At 45.7% G+C, this 27,170-nt stretch overlaps 1 protein-coding gene across 1 annotated transcript in view; it reads left to right on the top strand.

Annotated features, from left to right (window-relative positions):
• Positions 1 to 27,170, top strand: part of PCSK2 (proprotein convertase subtilisin/kexin type 2) — a 258,198-nt gene that overhangs the window by 140,449 nt on the left and 90,579 nt on the right. Inside the window, exons 3-5 of the mRNA XM_084776149.1 lie at positions 2,348 to 2,461; positions 5,099 to 5,207; positions 10,999 to 11,036. Of these exons, the coding sequence (XP_084632275.1) occupies positions 2,348 to 2,461; positions 5,099 to 5,207; positions 10,999 to 11,036 (261 nt within the window). The remainder of the gene's footprint in view (positions 1 to 2,347; positions 2,462 to 5,098; positions 5,208 to 10,998; positions 11,037 to 27,170) is intronic.

The following is a 27,170-nucleotide window of genomic DNA, read 5'->3' as shown; positions in this document are numbered from 1 at the left end:
ATTGGCTTTATGGAATATAATTGGCCAAAGACCCCAGCTGTGGCATTTTGAAAGTTACAGGCCTGTAGCAATGAGGTTACACTTCCCACAGATGCTCCAGCCAGTATTGGCATGCGTAGGCAGGCCCACCTCCCTGGAGAGTCACAGGGTACCAGCAATGACCAAATTTAGGTCCTTGTCAGCCTTCTGGTACTACAGGGCAGTCGCGAATTCATTGAGGTCAACTTTGCACACCTACCCTTTACTTGCAGCTCAGTTTCTTATATTTTTTCCTTAATAAAATCTATACAGGTTTCATCCAATTTGGGGCAACTATTTCTTAGATGTGATAGTTACTTAAAATGAATGTGCACATGACTATTCATATATATGCATATATCTATAGGTCTATAGGTGTGTGTATAGTTGAGCTGTAATTTATCGGGTTTGGTAGACATGAGCTATGTCAATATCTTACTATTATAAAAGAAACCAATCCACCCCACTTTTTCAGTTACTCTGCTATTAGCTATACCTTTTGGGAAAACATCCGAGAACGCAGAGCAGTAGTGCACAAAGATGTTTGCTGCATGCGCATGTGTGGCATTCCTGGTAGGGTTTGAGTTTTTCTGCAAATGAGGCCGCCTTCACGGGTAGGTGTGGAGAGTGCTGAACTGAGAACTAACCCTCCCAATGGAGGGGGAAAGACTAGAATAAAATCTGGAGTCTCTTCCCTCTTCCCTTCCTGCCTCACTCTGGACTTGGCCCTCCTTGCCTACTCTCATACACGGCAGTAAGAGTTGTTTCTGGATCAGTTCCACAGGAGCTGGTGTGGGAAGCTGAAGGGTCAGCTTTGGGCGGCCTGCAGGCAGGAGCTCTAAACCAGGACTCTTCAGTGAAAGAGAGTCCAGTAAGTGGATTTGGATGTAAATGGGCTCCAAGCTGTCCCTGTCCTTGCCTTGGCTTCCTGAGGATCAACTGCTAAGAGAGAAGCCACTAAGAGGCATCATGGGGCTGAGGAAGCCCTCACTGTCTGAGTGGAAGTGCTCAGAATTAACTCCTACTAACATGGAACTCTGTAGACAGGAAGAATGTGTCCCCCACAAACATCCTGGGGAGAACTGGGAAGATGTAAAATGAGTGCTGGGTTACAAAAATCTAATAGGAATAATAATAAGCCTCCAGCACACACCCCCTTGTGGTGGCCCTTTGCCCTTGGGTTTATAGGTAGTCAGAACAGCCACAGCCATTGGATGATAACGTAGTGAATGCCTGGTTAAGACAAAGTCTGGTCCTGGCCGGGAGCCTGCTCGGACTAACAGCTCCCAAATTTCATTTCTATCCAAGAGCCTGGGATTCTGCTTGGCTGCCTGTGGGAACAAGGAAAGCAGTGCAGCCCTTCGGCCTCTCTCCCAGGGCCTCTCCCTTGCCTTTGGGAGCCTTGCAGTGGGGCTTGCCTGCTCCTCAGTAGGTGGCTTTGTGTCTGCTGGGATTTTGGTCTAGATGATTCTCAAATGTGACAATGCAGCACTTGCGACATATGCAAAGGCTGAAGGCCTCCAACAGTACCAGCCGTTCTAGTTTCATCCTGGGCCAGTTTCCATGAGCTTCTTCTAACAGAAACATTCTATTGTCTCTCTTTACCTCACTTAACGACCCTGGACCCCTCTTATCTTAAGGGAACTTGTCTTGAGTTAGCTACTGATAGAGGCAGGTACCTGAAGGGTCACATGCCTGTGTGAACGTAGCTTCAAAGTGCCTTTTCCCTTACCTTCAGCTAAAACTTTATGTCACCATCTGATCGTGCTGTGAGGCATCCTGTCTCTGAGTTTGCTCATTTAAACATGTGTTTCAGGACTGTGCACTAAACATGTGTGTCTATTGTCTTTCCTTCCTAAACGATGAGCTTAAAGTGAGCATGCTCAGGGATGACTCCTCGTCTGAGTGCTCAAGAATGCCCCGCCCCCTGTATGAAGAGGGACAGGCCTCCTTGATAAGCCCCCAGGTTCCTATGTTGGAGGCAGGGTCACTGCTTTGGAAACAATCCCCCTGCCCTCCTTGCAGGTAACAAATCCCTCTCATTCTCTATGTATTGGCTCTGCCTATGTGGCTTTGCACTCACCAGCCTGTGAGCTGACCCCCATTCAGTGATACCCTCGCCAATGCCTGGTTGTTCTGTAAACCACAAGCAAACGCTCTTAGACAATAAATACTTACAGAATGAGATCCTACATAGGATAACCTTACTTTTCCTAGAGAAAGCACACGTGTGCTTGAGCACAAGCAGTGTTTACAAATAAAATTCTAATTCATAGCAATGAATTTCAGAGGGAGGGTCCTTGGTAATCCATTGGTATTGTCATCCCAGGTGAAGACGGCCCTGCAGCAAGAAGGATTTGACCGTAAAAAGAGAGGGTACAGGGACATCAATGAGATTGACATCAACATGAATGATCCCCTTTTTACAAAGCAGTGGTACCTGGTAAGTTTCTCTACTGTTTATAATGGCCTTCTCTTTGAAAGATGAACTTCTGTTTCTTGGTTACTTGGCAGAATGATAGCCATCATCCAAAGTCAATGAATGCCTCTCTGCCCTCCAGCTTGCTTGAATTTCTATCATTTCCCATGCTTCTTGCCCCCTAAGCTTCTACCAACAGCTGATCACATCGTCCTGGACTCTGAACCGGTACACTTGTATGTAGAATGGAGACTTGCAAACTACCTGAAAGTCAAATCAAATATTTAGAAGTAATCCCAAGGTGTCAACAGGCATAGAAAGATGAGAGGAACACATTGAAGTCACAGCCACAAGATTACGAATCAGTGTTGTCATGAGCGAGAGAGCTGAGAGATTATCAAAGACGGCATTTTAGCATTGCCTAAAACCATGGCAGTGAGCCGGGATTCACAGCACCGACGCCTAGGCTGCCTCATGGGGAGTACTTTCTACTTTCTGGCTCATCTACAACCTATTGTAAGCCATATGGGTTTAAAAGAAGATTAATAGCAGTAAAAGAAGTGGCACAGTCAGTAAGAGCATATGCTGTCCTTCCAGATGACCCACATTCGGTTCCCTGCACCTACTGGCAAGCAGCCCACACCCTGTCTGCAGCTCCAGCGGATCCCAGATGTCTGGCCTCTTAGGCACCTGCATTCGCTTTTACAAACCCACACATCTACACATAATTACAAATAATAAAATTAAATCTTTGTAAAAAGGAGGTCAATGACCCCAAACTAACTCAAGTTACAGAGCACGTTATAAATGGCCGATTTGTGTCTGTGAGTGATGGCTTACTTTATTAGAAGTAAAAGATGATGAGCAAGGTGGAAAAGCAAATGGCAGGGACCACTACACCACAGGGATGCATCTTAGCTTCTCTCCTGAGGCTTCAGGATTTGGCTGTGCCTTATTCTTTTAGACATAGAATTCTGAAAGTCTGGGTAAGGGAATGAGCTTGTCTATGTTAATCAGGAAAAGGTGGGTTTGTTGCAATAACAAATAACCCCAAATCACAGCAGCTTCTTAAAATCGCAACCTGCTTTTTCCCGAGCTCCACCCGAAATGCTTCCACAGCACTTCAGCAAGGGAAGAAACAAACTATACACAGCTCTTGGAACTTCTGCCTAGGTGTGACAAATAGCACATGGGCTCACATTGTACTGGCCAAAACCAGTCACATGACCATTCTAAATAAAAAGGTTAAAAAAAAAAAAAGGAAGAAGGGTATAATCCTTGATGTGAGCCTGGAAGGAAAAGAGTAGTAGCTTTTATGAAGCATACTAATGACACTAATGGCACTCCAATAATGTCCTAGTGACACAAGACACCCTCTGGCCAAGGTGGGTCTTTGCCAGCACACCCTCCACCCTCATTATTTCCTCATAAGCCATCCTTGAGAAAATCTGCACAGAGCACACATGTATCCAAAGAGGCTAGTGAATGTATTGATGGGGATCATCTCTTAATCTTCCTTTAAGATGACAATAACAACAACAACAACAACAACAGAAGGGCTAGAATGATATCCCTGTCATTAAAATGCTCATCACATAAGCATGAGGGTCAGAGGTCAATTCCTGAAACCATGTGAAAAACACTTGTAATGGTGCTTATCAGTAGTGGCATGTACTTGTAATCCCAGAAGTGAGGTGTGGGAGATGGGAGGGCCCTTTGGGTTCACTGGCCATCCCAGCCTACTTGGTAAGCTCTCAACAATCTTTTTAAAAAAATGGTCACTAAGGAACAATACCCAAAGTTGGCCATTAGCTCACACACACATAGACATACAACTGTGCTGTGCACACACTTGCATCCACGTGAACACAGCTGCATGCACACAAAAACCGAGAAGGACTTTCTTTTTCTATACTGTAATATACACCTAAGAATAGCCACCTATACTGAACTTAGTTCAACAATTATTTGGTTGGTTAAGCAGCGGTTAAGACTGCTCTTCCAGAGGAGCAGGGTTCAAATCCCAGCACCCACATGGCAGCTCACAACTCTCTATAACTCTAATATCTGACACCCTCACACAGACATACATGCAGGCAAAACAACAATGAACATAAGATAAAAAATATTTTTAAAAAGTTTTCTCCAAAAAAAAAGTTGTCGTTTAGTAAAGGGACTTCATACTGTAATAACCCAAAATATTCCATGCTAAGCTCAAAATTAAACAGAGCTTTGACAGTAAACATTTTATTCACTATTTGGAGGCTTTCCTGTGTTGGCCTCTCCAGGACAATTATAAAAGATGATTTTAGTTTTCTGTGTGGTGCCAGGAATTGAACCTGGGGCTTTGTATGTGCCGGACAAACATTCTACCACTGAACTATATGCCTATTCCTATAAGGTGAATATAGAGACAGCAATTTAGTTATGAGAGGAGGGGATTAGAGCAGTATTGAATCTTTACATAAAACAGAAAACCCAGTTGTTTATGTGCAACAAATGGAGGCAGAGCCTCTGGGGTTGAAATAGGCCACCCAGAAGCATATATCCTGAAAGATGTAGCCTTTATGCTGGCCAGGCCGACTGTATCTGGCAACCAAGCACCAGCGTATGTCACAGCACCAAACCAATCTGATTCTCTGCTTTGAATTCCTCTATCAGTTCAACACCGGGCAAGCTGATGGCACTCCTGGGCTAGACCTGAACGTGGCCGAAGCCTGGGAGCTGGGATACACAGGGAAAGGTGTGACCATTGGCATTATGGATGATGGTGAGTATCTCGTAGCCTTGGAATCATTTGCAAGTGAGTGCCTTTCATGCCTCCAGATGTGGAAGATTTGGGTTTGGTAGAGGCTAGTTGGGCAATGAGCATCTCTGATGCTGGACCTGATGGCCACAAGGCACTTTGACCAAATCCTCCCCTTTATCCTGATCAGTATCAGGTTAGTTGGTGATATTCTCAACAGATGTCACTTAAATTGATAAATAAGAACCTAAAGAAACCAGTCTGTCATTACCATGTTTCTTTACTGACTGGGTTCTTACATTGTGTCTGAAATGTCTTCTAAACCCATGTGTGTTTGCCTTCTGTTTCTCTAGAGCCATGCTGTCCAGTGCTATAGCTGCTGACTACACATAGCCACTCAGAGTTAGTTAATTACAGCTCACTGCTATTTAAGATTCCATGTTTCACAATAGCTCCAGCTCACGTTTTTATGGGGAATCCAACGCAGGGCCTCACACTCGTGCTAGGCAATGGCTCTACCACCCAGATCTTTGCTCAGCTTTACTTGTAGCCATGTAGGCTGTTCTAACTGCTGAAGTCAAAAATCCATTTCAACAATCACAAGAAAGTTCTAACTCTGAGTATGTGGCTTTGGGTCCATGACAAGATTGTGGTTTAGACAATGCGCCCTTACTGCTAATTTCAGACTGGGCCCCTGTCAGGCAGGTAGTCATGTCATTGGCAGGCCCATATGTTCCTCTGCTACATTGGCTAGAGACTTAACAGAGCTTTGTGAGTTACTGTTTTTATAACTGCACATGGCCTTGCCTCTCGCGAGACCCTGCAGCGCCGCTGCCACCCTACAGTCATTTTGCTGCTAAGTCCTTCTGCCCTTGGTCAGCTCATTAGGTCTCGCTCTAAAAGCCCCACTGCATTATGAGTTTAATTACTGACAAAGCCTACAGAGAGATGAAACAGTGGAGCCTCTCCCTTCTGAGCATCCTCAGAGAACATTGTTGACTAAAAGCAAGCCTTTGAAGCAGAGTTGATAGGGAAAAAACAGGAGAAACCACAATGCTCCAGCCTGTCCTGTCTTTGTGGGAGCTCATGAAGCAACGCAAAACAGAGTCCATAAGCATCTGATGTGTGAGATGTTTTGAAGTGGATATAAAAGCCTTTTCTAGTATCGAGAGCTCTCCCTAGAAGAAAGGGACAATATGGGCAGACGTTAGAGCTTGTGGCATGGCTTTTCCTTCTGAACACTTTGCCTAAGACCGCTTCCCAGAGCAGCTGAGGCCAGCTCACCCAGAAAACAAGGCATCTAATTTTGGAAGAAACCACCTTGGATACACTGTGAGAACCAAGGTAACATCACATTGGGAGTGAGAGTCACTGGGAAGTCAGCTTAACTGAAGTGAGTGAGCTTGGGGTCCAGTGAGAGGTCCTACCTCAAAGAATAGGGCAGAGAGAACTGAGGAAGACATGTGGGATCTACCTCCAGCCTCTATATAATAAATACATATGTATACATACATGCAACACACACATATACACAAAGAGCATGTGTTCAATATATTCTATTTTAAGAGATAATCAAATATACAAGAGCATTAAATATTGTCTAACAGGTTATTACTTTCATTTCAGTCATTCTTTTAATAGTATAAAAAAAATCTTTCATCCTTCATGATTCCATAAATAATATTTTCTTTCTCAGGCACAAGTCTGTAACCATTCTAACAACATTTTTTCTCTTAACTTAATTAAAGATCCTTTCTTATAATTATAATAAATATATTTTAATTAAGTCTAATTTCCTCCTGTCTCCTTGCTCTCATATTTTTCTTCAGAGACAAGAGATGACCAATCCCTCTCTTAAACAAAGTCCATTCCATTGACTTCCAACTGAAAAGGCATGCTCTTTGTGTGTAGCGGGAGCTGTGGTGTCAGTGTTTTGTTTACATTTGTTGTAAAACGTTTTGCTTAACAATGTTAAATAATATCAGCAAACATAGTCAATTTCATTTTTTACAAAGATTTTAACACCAAACCAATTTCTAAAAACGTTTTTGTCAGCAATTTCTTCTGCTAACATTACTCCCAGTGATATGATAGATTATTTTATCAGTTATTTGTCTGTTATTATGATCAAAAACCCTGACAAAAAGCAGACTAGGGAAGGATGTGTTAACTATGGCTTACAGTCCTGGAGGACAGCCTGGTACATCCTGGTGGGGGAGGCAAGACAGCAGGAGAGAGAGGCCAGCCTGGCAGTCAGGAAGGTGACTGATCACATTTCATCACCACACAGGAAGCAGAGAAAAAGAACAGAGAGTGAGACTGTGACACAAAGCCCACCTTCAGTTATGCACTTCCTCCAGTGAAGCCTCATGCCTCAAGGTTTTGCAACCTTCCCAAATAGCACCACAAGCTGGGGGTGAAGAGTTCAGGTGTTCCTACGCCTGGTCCCCATAGTCTCTAGTGCATCTCATAACACAACATACATTTGGTCCAATTTCAAAAGTCCTATAGTCTTTCAAGTCACAAAACTATTCAAGTGGCCAAAGTGTCTGCTCAGACTTACGGCGAACTGTAAAATCAGCATATGAATTATAAACTTCAAACGCACAGAATATACATTCCTAATCCATAAAGGAGGAATGGGGACACAGTGAGGAAATACCGAGCAAAAGCTAGCCTGAAACCAGCAAGATAAACACTAAAACCTGTAGCTCCGTGTCTGGCATCTGGGGCTTCAGTTTCAGAAAGCTTAGGCAACTCCACCCTGTAAACTTTGCTGCCTGCCGTATATCTCTCTTTTGGTTCTACTCCTTGTATGCAGCCCTCACTCGCAGATACCCCACACAAAGCCCTTCCAGCTCCAGCATCTTGGAATCTCCATCACAACCCAGGCTTCATCTTCCTGGCTTGCAGAATAGCCTCTCAGGGCCTCTTTACAGAGACTCCAAGCTTAGCACAACATTGCCTCGCCACAGTAGCTCCCTGAAACCACAGAGCAAGTGGTCATGACACCACCACCACCATCCACCTCACCCCACCCCACCCCTGGCACCTGCTGCCAAGTTCTGCGACCAGCTTGGGGTGGAGCTCACTTCCTTTGAACCATAGCTGTAGCACTTGTACATGGTCTGGTAAAAAAAAAAATTTCTCTAGGTATTAACTTTCTAGCACCAGGAAACCCCTGGTCATGATGTCAGGTGGTCTTGATCTCAGGGCACCTTTCCTGATGTTTCTATACAGAGCAGAGCAGGAGGCTTTGTCAATGACATGAGTCTCTTTAACAATGCAGTCTTTTTTTTTTTTTTGAGAATATGTCGTGGCTGCAACTTTAAGCTTCCCAATGCTCCTTTTCTACCCGTTGTATATATTTAATCAGGAAGAATGGTTAGATAGGATATTATTCTCTCTTGAAATTTCCTCCACCACAGTAAAATTACCCCCACTATCTTTTAATTCAGCCTCATGCAAGTTCCCAGGACACAGGCAGAATGCAGCCATACTCTTTGATGATATGTCACATGCATGGCATCTAGCCCAGCTGCTAATAAAATCCTGTTCCCTCTAAAACGTCATCAGCTGGGTCTCTACTGCCCATTGCCCTCTCAGCACTTGTGTCTTCCAAGGCCTTACAAGAATGACCCATTAAGCTCTGCCCACGGCACTTAACAGCCTTGCTAGCCTGAAGTTCCAAAGTCCTCCACTCTCCTCCAAAAACCAGCAAGAACAGGTTTATCACAGCAACAACCCCACTTCTCAGAAACCAACGTTTGTATTAGCTACTTTTCCGTTGTTTAATAAAATGCTCTCACACAAAGCAAGTTGGGAAAGGAGGAAATTCAGCCCCATCACAGCCTAACCCTGAGCATTAGGCCAAACCGGCAGTCAGGAAACAGACTGGTCACATCTCCAGTCACACAGGACCCAGAGATAAATAACAGGAAATGGGGCCTTGATGCTCCACCTCACAAGGGTTCCATAGCCTTCCCAACAGGGCCATCAACTGAGAACCAAGTGTTCAGACATGAGCCCAGAGGGGACATTTTATATCCAAAACACAACAGTGGAATTTCTAATGATGATAATAGGAATTTATTAGCATAACTACTGTAAGCCAAACACTCCCATCAATTGTTTCTAGTCTTTGAACGGTCGTTGCAAGGTAAACTCTAGCCCCATTTCAATTATAACAAAGTTAAATCCTTAGAAATAGTAGGTTATTTGACAAAATCCACATCAGTGTTACAGCGGCTGGCCCTTGAATAAAACTGGATCTGTTGCTCTCAACGTATGTGTTCACCCCCAACTCTGTACACCACTTTTCTTCTACAGGTTTCTGTCAGGAGAGTAGAAAGAGGAAGCACCACCATGCCCACGAGTGACAAGTGACGAGCTATACTCTCACACCATTGTTCAGTAACTGTCAGCCCAGAAATTGTTAGTGTGACCTGGAAAAAAAATTGGAAAAAAAAAATTTTTTTTTGGAATATATGCATCCTAATTCAAACGGTTTGGTTTGGTTTGATTTGGTCTTGTTTTTTGGTTGTTTCTTTGGTTGTTTGGTTAATTGGTTTTGCTTTGTTTGTTTGCTTGTTTGTTGTTTTTTGTTTTTCACCACAAAGCCTTAGCATGGCTGGCACAACCACAGTTAATAGTGGCACAGCCTTAGTGTGTGTACAGAAAAGATGCCAGCAGAAGGTGCTTAACGAGAATTCTAGCTTATAAGTCTACCATGCCAGGATAGTTATAAAATGCACCTGCTGTGAGACTAAACACACCACATGCACAAGCTCCTTTGAGCCCTGCCCTCTTCTGGCCTACAGTTGTTCAAGAAAAACATAAGCCCAGAGAGGCCAAGCAAGCTGCCTGAAGTCAATACTGCTGGTTGCCATGGTGGCTGGGTGTCAAGCTCTGCCCTTGGCATCCAAATACCTTCATTTATGACCCTGTGTAGGGTCCTGCTCCACTGCTCTGTTTCCTCATTGGCCATGTACGCACAGGTGTATATATGCAAAGATTCTATAGCGCTGCGGCCTGGATAAGACCTTTTCAGTTGCCCCTGGTGTTCTCCTGTGGTTTCTGAGATCAGAGTGTCGTCATAGAACTCAGCAGCATAAATAGGCTGCAATTTTACCTAGGCAGGACTCCTGGGTGCAGAATAATAGGCTTTGGCTCCAGAGCAAACACAGAACTCCAGCCAAGGGAATTGAAGCCTCTGGCTTTCCAGAAAGGCACATTCTAGAGAGACAAGCTCCCAGCTGGCAACCCCTCACTAGAACCCGATAGCTTTCCCCTAATGGCTTCTCTCGCCTAGCCATGCCCTTCTTATTTTCATGCCGAGTGTGCTCTCCTAATCCATGGTTCTCCGTGCCCTGTTAAATAATCATCTCCTCTCCTCCCCGGGGCCAGCTTCATTTCAAAGGGGAAGCTAGTTGACGCTTTAGAACGTCAGAATTTCTACAAATCTCTTTCACATCGCGGCAGTGATGAGCCATCCGTCTCGAAGTCACTAAGCCCCTTGCTGCTGACATTTACCCAGAAGCATTATCCAAGGGCCCAGAGCTGTAATTGGCTTCCCTGCTCTGCAGTATGTCTGGGGGCAGCTGTCTCTCCACCAAGGAAGTGATGCAGCCCTCCTCCACACAGAAAGGCAAGGCAAGGCAAGGCAGAGGGTTCAGGAGAAGCACTCCTCCCCCTCAACCACTGACTCCCACAAGTCTCCTGCACCCTCCCTGCAAGGAGCATCCCTTCCTGGGCAGCCTTCTGGAAGGCACAGTGGCAGGCACTAACCTCCCACTCCTGTGTTATCTTTTCACAGGAATTGACTATCTTCATCCAGACCTGGCCTACAACTATGTAAGTACAAGCTGATTTTAAAGTTTGGAGAGTGTGTGCTTTTAAGCAGTCTGCTGCGTTTTTGGTTATCAGAAACACAGTCAAGTACATGCAATACGCATGCACACAGAGGATCAAACACACACACACACACACACACACCAGGAGCATATACATGTCCAGATGCAGAAACAGTCACACACATACAATGCAACTCAGATGTTCATGTGCACACAGAATAACACCCACATACTCAAATGCACACACGTGTGTGCTTCTACACAGTGAATCCTCCCGTCTTTTTAGAGTTACTGCTCAGATATGGGAGCTGGCCACATGCCAAAAGAGTGGCTTTTTAAGAAGAAAGGAGAGCAAGCTGAAGTGGGGAGGAACAGACTGCCAAGAAAGTAGATAAAGAGAGAGGCAGAGAGGAGAGCGGTGTGGCAAGGTTTAAAGGAACACCAGTTGCAATCTTCCAGTGAAAGAGTAATCAAGCTATCTGAGTACCTGTTGGCGAAAACTGAGGACCAAAGAGCCAAAAAACTGCAGTATCTTACATTGCAACCATCACTCTGTGAGAGTAAGAATCAACAGTGTCCTTTTTTTTTTTTTTTTTTTTTTGGTAATTTTTACTGTTCTAAACATTTGATTGAGCCTCACCTTTAGGACTCCTTGACATGCAAGTACTGTCAGCAGAGACTCACGGCACAACACTGGATTAGAACCTCACACTCTGTACCCCAGCAGGTCACATGCTGCTTTCCCGGTGAACCTACAAGCACTTTAAACATAGTCAGTCTCCTCCTTCCAGCCTCAGGAGGTCCAATGTGCAAGCACTGGCGTGTTTGTTTAAAGTCACCCAAGCCGAGCTACACTTTCCCCATGAACTCCAGGTCTTAGTGACTGAAGACTTCCATTTAAAATAAGGGTTTACATAAAAGAGGCAGTCAGTAAGCAAAGCTGTTCACGAGTCAGCATTCTGGGTCCTTTGCCCTATATGTATGGACCTACTCTGCATAAAAGTAAAAGGAGCTGCCTTGGCTTTGTGCACTGGGTATCAGGAAACAGGATAATAAAGTTTTTGTTATTTTCTACACAGAACTTAGCAATCTAGAAGCATAATGATAGAGCTAAACGTCTTCTTTAATACTAATATATATGTATGTATATATAGAAGATTACATATAACTATTACAGACAGATTCATATATGTACATACACATAATCATAACACATATATGAAATATATATATATATATATGAAATGCATGGGCCATCCAGTCACTGTGGCCTCCAAGGGAGATGACAGGAAGTTGAGCTAGAGCTTTATTGCAGGTGATAATAGCCCATTGCTGTGGAGAACACCCTCATGGGCTGCCTGCACATGGCCGACTGCACCCCTGATCCTGTGGGTCATGTCTAGGGAGCCCCTCTCTAGCCCTGTCCCTGTGGCCACCTGCCCCTCTGCCAGCTCACATGTGCCTGGCTGTTCATTTACTTCCTCAAAGCAGCCTGAACTCCTGACCTTAGACAACTCTTCTCTGTATCCCTTTTCTATTCCTTCATAAATACAGAGCCCTGATGTGTCACTGAAGGGGGCACTGAAAGGAGCAAATATTTCACTTTCTGCTAAGCTCTGGTACTCCAGGGCCTTCCCTCTTGGAGGCATGCTTCCCTCTGGGATGCTATCCTGCAGCTTAGGAGAACTGCCTACACTCACCACAGGCACTGGTATTTCCCATAATTCCCTTCGGCTCCAGGGTCCAGGGCATGAGAAGCAGCCACATAGGGCTATTGCTACCTTGTCTCCTGAAGGACCTCAGGGTCAGGTGTTTCCCTGTTGGCTGAAAGGATAGTGACCCCTACCTCCTTGCTGTGCACAGACTTTAGCTCTACAAAAGCCTAGAACAGCAGTTTTCAACCTTCAGCAACCCTTTCAGCAAACCTCTGCCTCCAAAAATATTCACATTACGATTCATAACAATACCAAATCTACAGTTGTGACGTAGCAATGAAATAATCTTATGGTTGGGGTCACCACAACACGAGGAGCTGCATTCAAGGGTCACAGTGTTAGGAAGGTTGGGAGCCACTGGTAAACTCGCATCTGAATCTGGAGGGTGACAGCTGGACTCAGACCGGCATTATCAGAAGCACGTGGAGCCCTCATGCCTGTGAGCTCTGAGCTTTTCCCCCTTCATTCCTTGTCCAAAGGTGTGGATAAAGGCGTGGCCTATATGGAAAGGCATAAAAACAGATCCAAAACCAGCAATAACATTACCAACATTAATATCTGGGAGTTTTGGCTTTATATGTCTTCTTTTTTTTTTTTCATAAAACTGAATTCTGATCGCATGTTGTATTCCTACGTCTTCATATGTTATGAACATTTTTACATCTTTAAGTATCTCCATTATTTTGAGTGACATTGCTTCACACTGTAATTTAAGCACCACAGTTCCCTGTTGTTGGACAACTGGGTGTGTGTTTCCACTGATCTAAGAGGGGGCATGACAGATGGTGGCATGCGTCATGGTAGAGCCACATAAACCAGCTACTCAGCTTCTTTCTGGAGCTGAAAGAATTCTGGGGGAAAAGGAAAATCTAAGAGGCATATTAACTACATTTCAGTTGTTTTAATGTGCACTATGGAATAAGTTATTCTACATATTCCATAAGTTCTCTCAAGTCAACAGGTTGGCAATTGCAAAGGTAGATTTTTAATTCACTTCAAGAGTTAACTGTATTGTGATTGAGGCTCATAAGTACTGAGGAGTGATGCTTTCTCTGTATCTGAAAATACAGATCTGGCTTGTAGCCGTTGGGAGGGGATGCTGAAGAGACAGTGTGCCCATTAACCTTAATTTAGATCACTGGTTCTCAACCTTCCTAAGGCTGTGACCCATTAATGCAGTTCCTCATGTTGTGGTGACCGTGACCCCAGGACATACAATTATTTCCATTGCTATTTCACAAATGTAACTTTGCTCGTGCAGTGAATTGGAATGTAAATAAATATCTGTGTTTTCCCATGGCCTTAGGAGACCCTTGTGAAAGGGTCATCCAACCCCCACAAGGGGCTGCAACCCACAGGTTGAGAACCACTGATCTCGATGCCATCTAACAGATGAGTAGAAAATGTGAATTGTGTTTAAAGATGTACATCTTGAGGATCTCATCCGAACATTCATTCAGGCACCTGGAACCTTCCAAAGAATGTGTGCATACCTCCGTCCCTCCTCGAAGCTTCCTGCCTCTTTGGCATGGTGAGAAAAGCTAAGCATGCGACTATGTCACTCTCAATTCCCCAGCAGAGAACCCCAAAAGACCAGTTCTCGTAAATCATGCTGTCTCTTGGTCTATGTGGAGTTGAGACAGGGCCTAACAACAAAATTTGACTTATTTATTTTTGACTAAAGTTTACATAATCATTAAGTGTACACAGAGTCAACCTGCTGAGGAGCGACGACACTAGGCTCACACGGAGTGAGAGAAGAATGGACAGGGCCACTCCTCCGCGTCACTAAGTGTTTTAATGGCTTAGGTGTGATGAGCTCACTATGCGCTCTTCTAGGAAAAGGTACTTTAGACAGGCATTTGTTTGGGTTTTCCTAGAAACAGACCCCTGAGACAAGAGTTTTGGCAAAATTACTTTCTTTCTGCATGGTGCCAGAAAGCAGAGATGGAAGAGAGGAGGGAGACACCCATGGTAGAACATGTGACCACTGCAGGCAGCTGGAACTTTACCTCACTAGGGCAATGTGAGAGATGATGTGGAATAAATGCACCAGAGTGCTACAGCTGTGTCACTTAGCATGGGTTGCCTGAGTGCTCTGGGGATTCAGGGGATAGTTTTTTGGTTGGTTGGTTGGTTGGTTGGTTTGTGTTTCGGTTGTTTTTGGGTTTTTTTGTTTGTTTGTTTGTTTGTTTGAGACACGGTTTCTCTGTGTAGCCCTGGCTGTCCTGGAATCACTATGTAGACCAGGCTGGCCTCAAACTCACAGAGATCTGCTTGCCTCTGCCTCCTGTGTGCTGGGATTAAAGTCGTGCGCCACCACACCCGGCCCCCAGGGGATAGTTATACGGCCTCGCCCGCCAGCCTGGAGGACAGCCCCCACTCACGTGTAAACAGTGGGTGCTCACCAGGTGTGGAGCAGGTAACAGCACCTGCTACTAGTGCATGCCTTGGAAATCTCTTAAAGGTTAAAAGAAACCAAAATGTTCTATCTTGTGGGAGCAAACTCCTCCTCTTCGTTATTAACTTATCTTCAAAAAGAAGTGAAAATTCTACCCAAAGCTGTTCAGCAAAATGTCTTCACACTCAAGCCAGGCAAAATGTTTCCCAGAGCAAAGTTCTTTTCATAGCTTTGTTATTCTGTACAGCCAAAGAGAGAAAAAGGGAGTGTGCTGGTAGTTCACGGTTCTTTCCGCTAAAGTAAGAATTAAAATACTTCGAAAATTGCAAATCAATATATAAACCGTAAGTCTTTAGTGTTAATTTAATTCAACAGATCTACTCTGAACCTGTTGAGTGGATAGCAAAGGATAGTAACAGCCACTTCTATGACCATTCTGCTGTTCAAAGGTTGAACTGAATCTCGGGGTCTGGTCCCATTTGTAAGTGCTTACTTACCATTGCAAACAATTAAAATTCTCCTTTTTTCCATCCCAATCGCAATAACCACCAAGTGAGTACTGGCTAAGAGACTATTTTGGACCAAGTCAGAGCCTCATTTCCCCGTCTTCCCTATGCTGCAGCCGTCTGAGCGGTTTCCTTAGCTCAGAACAGTCACCATGTGTTTGGCCATGTGCAAGACTGGGAAAGAGATGCCAGGAAGGTACAGGCACTGGCTGAGTCAGGGTGCAGGCAGGGAGCGTCTCACAGCATGGCTTAGGAGCAAACAGATGGGAGGTGACTCTGTTCTGTGGCTTTTAGCCCATGGTATTTCCAGACTTGGATCTGCAGCACTGGTCCAACACTGAGACTGTGCCAAGCCTGGGGCTGAAGGACTGCTTCTTTTGGGGATGTGTGACTTGTGGGAAAGGCGGCAGTTTTCAGAGCTTGGGAGCAGGTAGGGCGGAATCTCATCTTTGCTTCATAGGCCTGCCTTGCTGAAGTCACGATTTGAAGTTCTCTCTCTCTCTCTCTCTCTCTCTCTCTCTCTCTCTCTCTCTCTCTGTGAATTCCAACTGAGTATCCCAAGACATTTCCCCCATTATTTCCCTAAACAACAATCTGTTAGGAAACAACTACAGCATCCGTATTGTATTCATTGCTGTAAGTCTCGTAGACTTATAGACATGGGCTCAGTGATGTCTCCTCTATGGTCTGTGGTCTGCATATGGCCCAAGATGGCTTCCCTTTCTCCTTACATCCACTCAGCTTGAATGGAAATTCTGAGAGTCTTTGGGATTGCTTTTGGTCTCCCCCACTCTTGGCTCTTAGCTTTCCTAGCCTCACAATCTTATACTTAACCTGGGTCAGCTGACCTCTTCTTTTCTTCTGGTAACTCTGAGCTCACTAGGAACCGGGCTGAGTAATGGGACTTGTCTCCTGTCACTACTGTACTGCCTCTTCATCCGCATAATCTCAGCTCTTTAGAGAAAAAACAAATGAACTCCCCAAGACGCTGGTGCTAGCCTGGTCTTTATTTTGGCATTCATTCATCCTTCCAACAACGCTATTTACCTAAAATGTACGGCTACTTCTCAACTCGATCAAAAACCTCTACACATGCAGTTTGCACCTTGGCTGTATCTCTTTAATGTTTAGCATTGCGGTTATCAGGCATTTCATAAATAGTCACATAGTGCCAAGTATTTGCTGTTGTGAATGAAGCCAAGAGCTGAATCAGACAACGCCCCTCTAGTAATGATTGGAAAAGCTGGCAGACAGAACCCTCTAATTCCCAGCTCCCAACCACCTCACAGGTGATTGTCACCCATGGGTCCCCTGTAGCGCAGGATACCAATGTCAGAAATAGTGAACCAGGGACCCTAACTGAGGACCCACAGGCACAGGCCTGAAGAAAAGATTCTCAGGGCAGGTAAGTTACACTAAGGTAGCCTCAAGCCATTTCTTTTCTCTAACACCCCTCCCCTGGCCAGGGGGTGAAAATATTATCAAATGATGATACAGTTTGAAGATGATGAATTAGGCTTGGTTTTAGTTCAAACATCGGACCATTGTGGATTCTGCAGTGCTGTCATTAAAGTGACAGACGTGCTTAAAAAAATAGAACGAGGCCACCCCTGAGGACCTGCACTTCCGCCCTCTTCTGATAGGTCCTGACAGATCACCTTCTCTGAGAAGGAACCTGTGGAGAGCTCTGAAGTTCTGCCAGTGCTGAGCTGAAAGGAAGGGCGTTGGGCTTGGCAGCAGTGTACACACCGGGGCTCCAGGTGGCACAGGGCTGCCATAATGAAAGAGTGGCGGCTGCAGACACTGTCCTCAGCCCTGGGTGACTAATACATCATGCAGTATTGATCACATACATTGCTCCAGGCTTTTAGGCTTATTAATATTTAAATAAGTGCATTAATAATGCATTGAAGTTGAGGCTTAAATACCCTTTGTGCCTTATTGAAAGGGAAGAGTGCTATTTTCAGCACTGTGTGTGTGTTCTGACCAGCTCACAGAAAACTTCGTCACCAGAATGAATAAATAGTGCTGTCTAAATGATCTCTTGGATAGAACCTGGGGAAAATGACCATAACCTTATTCAGTCTCTGGATTAGAGAAATGGTTCATTTTTATAGGGATATATTTGGTATGAAAATGGAAAGAAAATAAACCTAGCTTGATTAAATGGAGCTCCTTCCTTGGACTCCTTGTTTGTAGCAGAATTACAACTAACAGCAATGGGAAAAAAATCTGGTTAATGAACTTTTACAAATTGTTCACTGGACTAGACTTCCACTCCACTGAGCCTAGTCAGTTTTCAGGAGACCTGTACGCTGCTCTAGGGCCGGGATTGTGAAAGCCTGGGGGTAAAGTGTCGTTCCCCACCCCTGGGTGGCTTCCATGTAGGTAGGGAATAGGATCAATGCTCTCTTAGAAAACAAAATGCCACCCACTTGTGAGTACAGTAAAATCAACGGGACACGCAGACCAACAAGCTGCAGTAATGGATTTTAAGAGCAGCAATTTGCACTCTAGGGACGGACTTGCCTTCTTGAGAGAGCATACGGCAACTTGCCCGGAAAGCCTATCGGTGTGGTTCCTGACGCATGGGCGATTCGATGCTCATCAGAAGATCTGCTTGCACCCAGAAGTCTAGACTAAAAGTGACCCACAAAAATCACTTCCTTGCTCCAGATTCCCTACAAGCCTTTGACAATTTCCTTTCAAATCTGGAGTTTAAGTCACTTACAAACCAGGATGCTGTCTTTCGTGAGTGACATCTCATTCTTCAAGATCATTGACTGAGAGACTCTCCCTCTCTCTCTCTCTCTCTCTCTCTCTCTCTCTCTCTCTCTCTCTCTCTCTGTGTGTGTGTGTGTGTGTGTGTGTGCATATGCGTGCCTGCCTGCCTGCCTGCCTGTGTCTATGTCTGTCTGTTTGTCCACGCCCAGAGACTTTTCCTATAAATAAATATTAAATTATTGAAGGATGAATGGAAAAATCTCTCTACCATTTTCCCTTGAAGACAAGAGTCTGGGTTATGCAGAATTCTAGAATAATCTCCTTGCTTCTTCTCCTGGTGAAACACTAATTCCCCTTGAATCTAGGGAGGAGCTATAAACGTAACCTGGATATTATTCCCATAATTAGCTTGCATTTCAAAATCAATTAAGATTCCTGAAGAGTTGAATTTTAGATAATCAAGGAGAAGATGCTCCCACATGGGCCGGGACTCAGCAGGTGTGCCTTCTGAAAGAAGAGCAGGCTGTACGCATTGTGACTCACCCAGGGACAATTGCCTAACGACAGTCTTTATGCTCTCTGGCTGGTATTTGGCCAATAGGGCACTTGGAGGAGAAATAATGGCCAGCCTAGAAGCCGGGGCCATCAATTTTACAGGCTTGAACCACCAAATTCTGTCAGCAGTCAGTAAATTGGAGAGCGCCTTTCCCCCAAGACTTAGGTAAGATCTCAACCTCTGCTTAATTTCAGGTAGGGAAACAAGTCCAGGTGATGCCTGTCTAAAGACTTTGACACAATAATTTATAATGTTTAGCAAGTTTGTGGTAATTTCCATTTTGGAATAGATATTAATATAGTCTTCTGAGCCTCAACTGATTTATCTTTTTATTTCTTGACAGTTTTCATACATAAGCACCATGCCATGACTATATTCATACCCTCTGTTGCCCTCTGGTGTCCCCATCCCTGTTGCCCTCTGGTGTCCCCCTTTCTTTCCCTCTGTCCTTCTTCCCAACTAGCTCCCTACATCATTACAGGAAATGGCAGCCTGTCCTCCAGCAGGCATTAGCGCACTGGGCCCTCAGGAAGAGATGGAGCCTCACGGACACCCCTTCCACTCTTGACAAGATGTTGAAGGGCCCTGCCATGCTGAGTTTCCAGCTCAGCAGCAGTCCATGGCTGCTGGGTGCTCATGGCTTCGATGTCCGTCATCTCCACATGGCAGCATTTCATGACAGTCTCAAATTACTTCTGCCCTCTATTCTATAATGCTCCCCAGCTTATTTCTTTTTCTTTTTTTCTTTTTCTTTCTTTCTTTTTTTTTTTTTTTTTTTTTGGCGGGAGGGGGACACCTACAGATGTCCCACTTAAGGCTCAGGGCTCATTGGTCATTAATTCTCCACACTTTAACCTCATTTTAACTACTACCCTTTACACAAAGGAGCTTCACTACCCCAGGGGGAAAGCCACATTAGTCTATGGGTATGCGCGTAAATATGATAACTATTTGGAAGTCAGCTTGACAGCATGGTCACTTGGGAAAACCATGGTATTGGGCTCTCCCCTTGGGTTTATGTTCTCCCCAGACACGGGCTTTTGACCTGGTTGCCAGTTCAACAAGACAGGGTTCAAACACAATAACAAAGCAGTTTGTTATCACCAAAATAGCCATGCCATTACTGTGCCAGCAGACACATCTTGCCTGGTGGGTCGGTATTGTGGCACACATAGTCTACAGGTGGGTGAGGTCAACTGATGAATTTTCTTCCCCAGCAGCCTACATAGCACCTGCCACACCATACATGGCAGCCAGCAGCAAGCGAGTTTCCAGCTCAGCCGCACCTTGGTTTCTCAGTCTAACTGTGATCTGCCCTTGGCTGGATCGGCCCTTACTATCTGTTTCTGATGGGCAACCAAGAGGAGCGCCAATAGCGCGTCTTCTTCCAGACACCGCTGAGACATCTCTGAGCCTGAACTGACTTAACTGCCTTTTGAGTTAGTAAAAACAAATCGCCCCTCAGTTTTTACATGTTTTAATATGTCTGTCTTTATCTGTTCCTATCACACACACACACACACAAAAGATGTGTGCTTTTTAAATCCTTTTTCATTTACTTATCTTTGTGGCGTTTGTTCTTTGGCCGCTCCATATGTGTGCACAGTGGGCCGTGCTGGTCTCTGTGGTCACCTCAGTTTCCACTACCTCACATCTCTGCATGGGACTTGAAACTTAGCAGCTGAGCAACGACAACTTGTTTTCAATATCAATTAATGGACTTAAGAGGCTTGGCTAAGGAGAAGGAATGCACCCAAAGCGGGAATAAAGGGAAACAGGGGCCAGGAGGCCTGTGCCGTCCATAGAATAGTGGTCTCAAAAATGTCCGTGTCCTGATCCCTGCCACCTGAGACTCTGTGATATTATGTGGCACAGGGAAGGACACTTTACCAGTGGACTTTAGGTTGACTCCAAACAAGGAGATTCCCCCAATGGCTGGTTTGTTGTTGCTGATGTGACCAAAACACTTGACAGACACAGTGCAGGGAAGGCTTCTGTGGGCTCAGAGATTCAGATGTTCAGTGCATGGTTCCGTAGTCCCAAGAGCTTGCGCTGAGCATCATGGCAGTGGGAATGTTAAGTAAAACAGAAGATCTGGACAGGACATTCTCCACAGTTGAGTGGAGAGTGGGGACTGACTTTCACACGAACTCTGGTGCCCCATATTTGACCACGTCCTCTGGATGGGGAGGCCTGGTGGCACTCAGAGGAAGGATAGCAGGCTACCAAGAAGAGACTTGATACCCTATGAGCATATACAGGGGGAAGAGGTCCCCCTCAGTCAGAGTCATAGGGGAGGGGAGTAAGGGGAAAATAGGAGGGAGGGAGAGGAATGGGAGGATACAAGGGATGGGATAACAATTGAGATGTAATATGAATAAATTAATAAAATATATTAAAAAAATAAATACCATGGAGGAAACAAAAAAAAAAAAAGTAAAACAGAAGTCTTCATGGATGATGGAGAAACAGACAGTGTGACAGGAACAGGAAGCAGCTTGGGATCCCTAAGAGCCCGCTCCCAGCGACCCACTTCCTCCAGCCAGGGGTCATCTCCCCACTTTCCCACAACCTCCCACAGTGCCATTATCCAAGAACCAAGCATTCAGCTCATGAGCCTATGATGGGCACTACATCTGCCATTAACCACGACACCGGCTGTGCTGAAAGCAACCACACCTGCTTTCAAAGCAAGAGAGGAAAGAAAACAAACACCAGATTTAAAAGAGGCATGAAGGTTAATGAAGGGGCAGAAGAGATACAGAACAGGAGGAAACAACCCATATTTTGGCCCTGAAGGTAGGCAGGCAGGTGAGGGATGGGGTGGAGGTGAGGGGCGGGGGATGTGAGGGGCGGGGATGGGGGATTGAAGGACGTAAGTCAAGATGTAGGTGACCTCTGAAAATTGAGACTGGCCCTAGGCTGGCAGCAGCAAAGGAACAGGGGCCTTGGCCTCACAAAGACTTGCATTCTACTAATAACCTGAACTAGCAGGAAACCACGTTTTACCCTAGGGTCCCACTAAAGAGGCACAAGCCCTGTCAGCACCTCCATGTTAGCTCAATGGGATCCAGACCCTTCCGAACCCTAAGACAATAAATAAATAGAGTTACTTGTGCCTACTTAAGCTCACATTATTGGTCCCAGCAACAACAGAAAATGAATACAGGGGCTGAGGCGATGCCTTGGTGGGCAACATGCTTGCCATGTAAGCTTGACAACCTGACCTCTGATATCCCAGAGACCATGTAAAAGCTGGGTGCAGTAGTCCAAGTGTCTGTAATGCAGCTCCCTTGCCGAGAGATGGGGAGCAGAGACAGGTGACTCCCAGGAAGCCCGTGAGGCCCCTGCCCTCATATGCACAGCAGAGAGCAACAAGACACCCTTTCTTCAACACGGAAGGAAGTGTGGACCAACAGCAAAGACTGTTTTCTGACGTCCACACCCATGTTATCATGCATACATATTCTCTCTCCCTCTCTCTCTCTCTCTCTCTCTCTCTCTCTCTCTCTCACACACACACACACACACACACACACACACACACACACACCTAGAAATGGATACAGGCCATCTCACCTGGATGCTGTTTTCCCTCACTGGGGGAAAACTGAACTCTCAAATCTCACCTGTGATAGAGAATGGAACGTTACTATCAAGCCTCTACCCCAGCAGCTCAGGGAACACAGGTGAAACACAGGTGAGCCAGCTCTGGACCAACAATGGCCTGCCTGAGCCCCAAACTGTTCTACAAGGATATTCAGTAGATCTTGGTCCCTGGGAGGCACAGGAAGGCAAATTGCATGGACATTGAGATGACCCATGTGGCCAAAATCCACCCCATCGGCTTCTTTGGGACTCGGTCCATAGATAGAGTTGTGCCCTCTCCATTTCTCCCACATGAGTTAGTTCTCGTAGCTGAAACTGTATTTAATGATAGAAGAATGTCTTGCTTCAAAGGCTGAGTTCCGGGCCTGACTTTGAACCTGGGCCCTCCTGCCTCTACCTCCTGGGCGCTGGTGTTCTTAGGTTACACAACAATTCATGGCTAGCAGAATCTCTGTCTCCTTTTAAGGCCTTCAAGTTCCATGGTTTAAGCAGATGTCCTGCAAACACAAACGGGCCTCACTGTGCTGAAGTCAAGGTTGTAAGAGGTCGAGGATTTTCCAAATCTCCTATCCCAGACTCTCACTCTCCAGAAAGATAAACTGAGACCTCGTTCAAATCAGTGGATTATTAGAGGTCAGGGTACAGGGTAGAGCCAAGCTAATCCAGGAACTCAGATCTCCAGTGTTCCCCAGTGGCTGTAGGTACAACTTTCACAACTCACGTATACATTTAGATATTTTGAAATGCCTTTGAGCCATTTTCTCTGCCTTCCTTCTTGCTTTGGACTGATTTTGACTGTAACTCCAGCACTTGCTCTTTTTTTTTGAAAATTGCCTCAGGGAGTTAGAGCTTCCTTGCCCTCCAGGTATAGAGATCTGATAGCCTTGGGATTTCCCATCCATGAGTCCCTGTGTCAGGCTAAACTAACAAGAATGCTTATGTCCTCCAGCGCCCCCTTCAGGACTTTGCCTGAAATCACATCAGGACTTGGCTGCCTTCCCAGCCCTAACTTCTTAATCATCTCAGGGGCAGCTCCTGAGGAGCAGGAGAAGACACCTTACAATTGAGCAGTCTGGGGATCTGGGCTAAGCAAAAATTTCCATCCTATGTGGCCAAGCCAAGAAAAAAAAAAGAAAAGAAAAGAAAAGAAAAAGAAAAAGAAAATCTCTGACCCAAAAATAAGATTAGCTTCTCCCTCATGGTAACTTTGCTAGCTCTCAACCTACAAGAAATTATTTTTCACAGAGAAAGAACCTTTAATTACCAACCAATAATTAAAACCTGAAGCCACATACAGGGAGTCAAGGCTGGGCTCCTAGCAGTGTTCTTTATCACGGTCCTGGATGTCATGGTGAAGTCTGTACCCTTCCCACAATACAGGATGTGCTGGGTGGAAGAATAAGATGTGTTACGGTGTGTGGGAGATATTTTCATTAAGCTATGGAGAGAGGGTTTTATAGTGCTGTGTTTTATAGCACTAACGCTGCCAAGTTTTTTAAGTAAAGGGTTTGGTGTTTGTCTAAGACATTCAGAATGTTTGAGGGCTCCCGTTGAATCGCTGCTAGGGGGGGAAAAGCTCTGTTTAATGGTCCTCAGTTTTCCCATCTCTAACACAGTGATGGTTGTCTCCAAAAAGACTATGACGACCTTCAGAGTCAACAAGAGAGAGTCATTATGCATACTGCAGATATGAATATCAGGTTTCTGTTGATCTACCAAAAATATGTATCAGTTGATGGCTAAGCATGGTGGCTCACTCTTGTAACCCCAGCAGCAAGAGGACCATCATGAGTTCAAGGCCAGCCTGAGCCACATAGCAAAAGCATACCTCAAGAAAATGATGGGGAACCCTGTGGAAGAGCATCACAAATGTCAGGTTATGGGACCAGAGAGAGGTTGAAATGCCATCAGTGTTAGACCATCCAGGGCCTCACAAGCGAGGAGAAAAGTGTAACATCAGGGGAGCCATGATGGGGGGCAGGAGGGGGGGAAGGTTATGGAAGGGGCGTGGCTTCTTTTACTTTCAGGTGGGGAAGCAGAGACTGAACCAGCTGAATGTCCAGTGTTGTGGGTATCCAGCTGCTCTGGTTCAGGTGTGGACCTGCCGTGCATCATCTCCTCCTCCCCCACCACACCTCTTCCCCTTCTTTACCTTCTTCCTATCACTCCCTCCCTCCTTCCCTCCCTCCCTCCATTACTCCCTCCCTCCCTCCCTCCCTCCCTCCATTCCTCCTTCCCTCCCTCCCTCCCTCCATTCCTCCCTCCCTCTCTCCCTCCCTTCCTCCCTCCCTCCCTCTCTTCTTCCCTCCCTCCCTCCATTCCTCCCTCCCTCTCTCCCTCCTTTCCGCCCTCCCTCCCTCCCTCCCTCCCTTCCTCCCTCCCTCCCTCCCTCCCTCCATTCCTCCCTCTCTCCTTCAGAGGCTCAGTGCAAAGCCCAATGCCTGAATAAGTGCCTGCAATAGTGCCCAGATTGATCCTGAGCCGTCTGGTCCAGGAAGTACCTTCACGGGATCCTTACCAGGCACCTCACAGAGAACGCGTTCTCTGCGGATAGCACATGGCTCGGGGACACACTAGCAATCACAAGCAGGCATGATTACGCAATGCTATGAGACAGTTTGGGTGGAAAGATCTTTAGCTCTCAAATCCATGTCCCTTCACGTTGAGAGTGGATTGTGAGTTAAAGTCTGAGGTCTATGCTGTGTTAGCATCTCTTCTCCCTGCCTTCCGCTACTGATATCTCAGCCCCTGTTGCTTGATCCCTTTTATTTCTGTTGATTCCTCCTGACCGAGTAAGGGCACACAGAGTGGTTAATTACAGCATTGTTGGCCCAGTATGTTACATGAAATGTCGCATTTACTCTGCATCTTCTACCAAAAATATGCGGTGTGTGCATGTAACACTTCTGATGTGAGCACTTTCTTGTTCACCTGTCACAAACAGAAAGCTGAAAATTGGAGAGGATAAAGCCTTACACCACCGGAAGCAGGGAAGTGTGAAGGTTTCCTTCCATCTGATCCTCCCTCAGTTGCCCTGCATCCACAAATGCCATTGCCAAAAACGCTGTGATGAACCTCCCAAACACTGAACTCTCTTCCCCCGTCCTTTCCCCCAGTCAGCCAGCCAGCCTGCTCTTGCCTCAAGATAGTCACTACCCTGGTCCTCTTGTAAGTATCCTGGACCAACATCACTCCCATCCACAAAAGCATCTTGTTTCCACCCTGTGAACACATTCTCCCTCAAACAAGCAGACACTAAAGGAAGCCCTGACACTTCCCTGCTTAAACCCACCAGATGGCTCCCCTGCCCTTAGAAATGCATCTTTCTCTGTGGGAACCAGGATCCAGGAGGGAGTCAGGGAGTGAGGGAGCCGGAGTCACCAACCTGGGACACAGACTCCAGAGTGCAGATCTACTTTCCTAAGCAGCAGCAAGCATTTTCACAGTCTTTGGATCAGTGGGAAGTTGACACAAGCTCTGAGGTAGGCAACCATCCCACTGTTGCTATGGGTAAGTACCAGGCCTGCCAGCACCCAAGGGAAAGCAGCCACTGCCCTGTTCCGGGCCCATTCTGAGGCTCTGCCAGTTTTCTGGGATCCTCCTTTTGTGTCACGAAGTTTGCCAGGGGACATGGGCACTCGTACTACTACTGAGCAGTATGGGAGCCTCCCTCACCATCTACCAGGCCCTACCTGGGGGGCCACAGCACCCACATTTCTCCTTCCCTGTGAGGCAAAGGATAGCCTGACTTCCATGGCATTTTTAACCATGTTTTTGTCCCAATATCTGAGACACAGTCAACTCTTCCCCTGGATCCCCCACTGGTAGGGCCATCTCAGTTTAAGCATCAGGAAGCTTAGCCACTTCCTGGTTCCTCATACAGGTTGTGGTTATGTGCATGCTTTTAGGAGCGTACAGTGGGAGAATATTGCCCTTAAAGCACCAGCCATCTTGGGTGTCAAATTCACCTTGTCACCATCCACATAGCTGGTGGCCAAGTCATATAAACAGTTAATAAGTACCCATCATATGGTGAGGAATGAATGCTTTGCTTACTTGTTAGCCTACACCTTTTTGTTTCTGCTGGCCCTGCATGGTCATTTGGATGATAATGGGCCCCTCGAGTTCATGGATTTGAACACTTGGTCCTTAGTTGGTGGAACTGTTTGGGAAGGATTAGGAGGTGTGGCCTTGTTGGAGGAGGCGTGTCACTGGAGTCAGGTTTTGAGGCTTCAGTAGCCTCCTGCTTGTGGCTCAAAATGAGAGCACTCAGCAGTTCCGGCCACCTGCCTGCCACTACCTCCCCTCCCTTCACTGTCGCGTACTCTTATCCCTCTGCAATTGTAAGGCCAGAACAAACGCTTCCTTCTATAAGTTGCCTTGGTCATGGTGTCTCATCAGAATGACAGAAAAGTAGCTAAGACACCATGTTTTCTCCCCACAGCTCCTCCCTTTGGTGGGGATTATTTACTTATGCCTGAATCACCACCAATACTTCACTAGAAAAGAAAAACTGTGTCTACCCTACCAAGAATCATCCAATCCAGCAATGGATGTGTTTTCATGTTTCCTGGGTGGGGCAGAACTGTCATCTTTATTCATAGCCTACTGCTGAGGAATAGAA

Source organism: Acomys minous (genome assembly GCF_964271855.1).
Source record: "Acomys minous genome assembly, chromosome: 3".
NCBI classification, from domain to species: domain Eukaryota; kingdom Metazoa; phylum Chordata; class Mammalia; order Rodentia; family Muridae; genus Acomys; species Acomys minous.
This window is presented reverse-complemented; position numbering and strand designations above follow the sequence as displayed.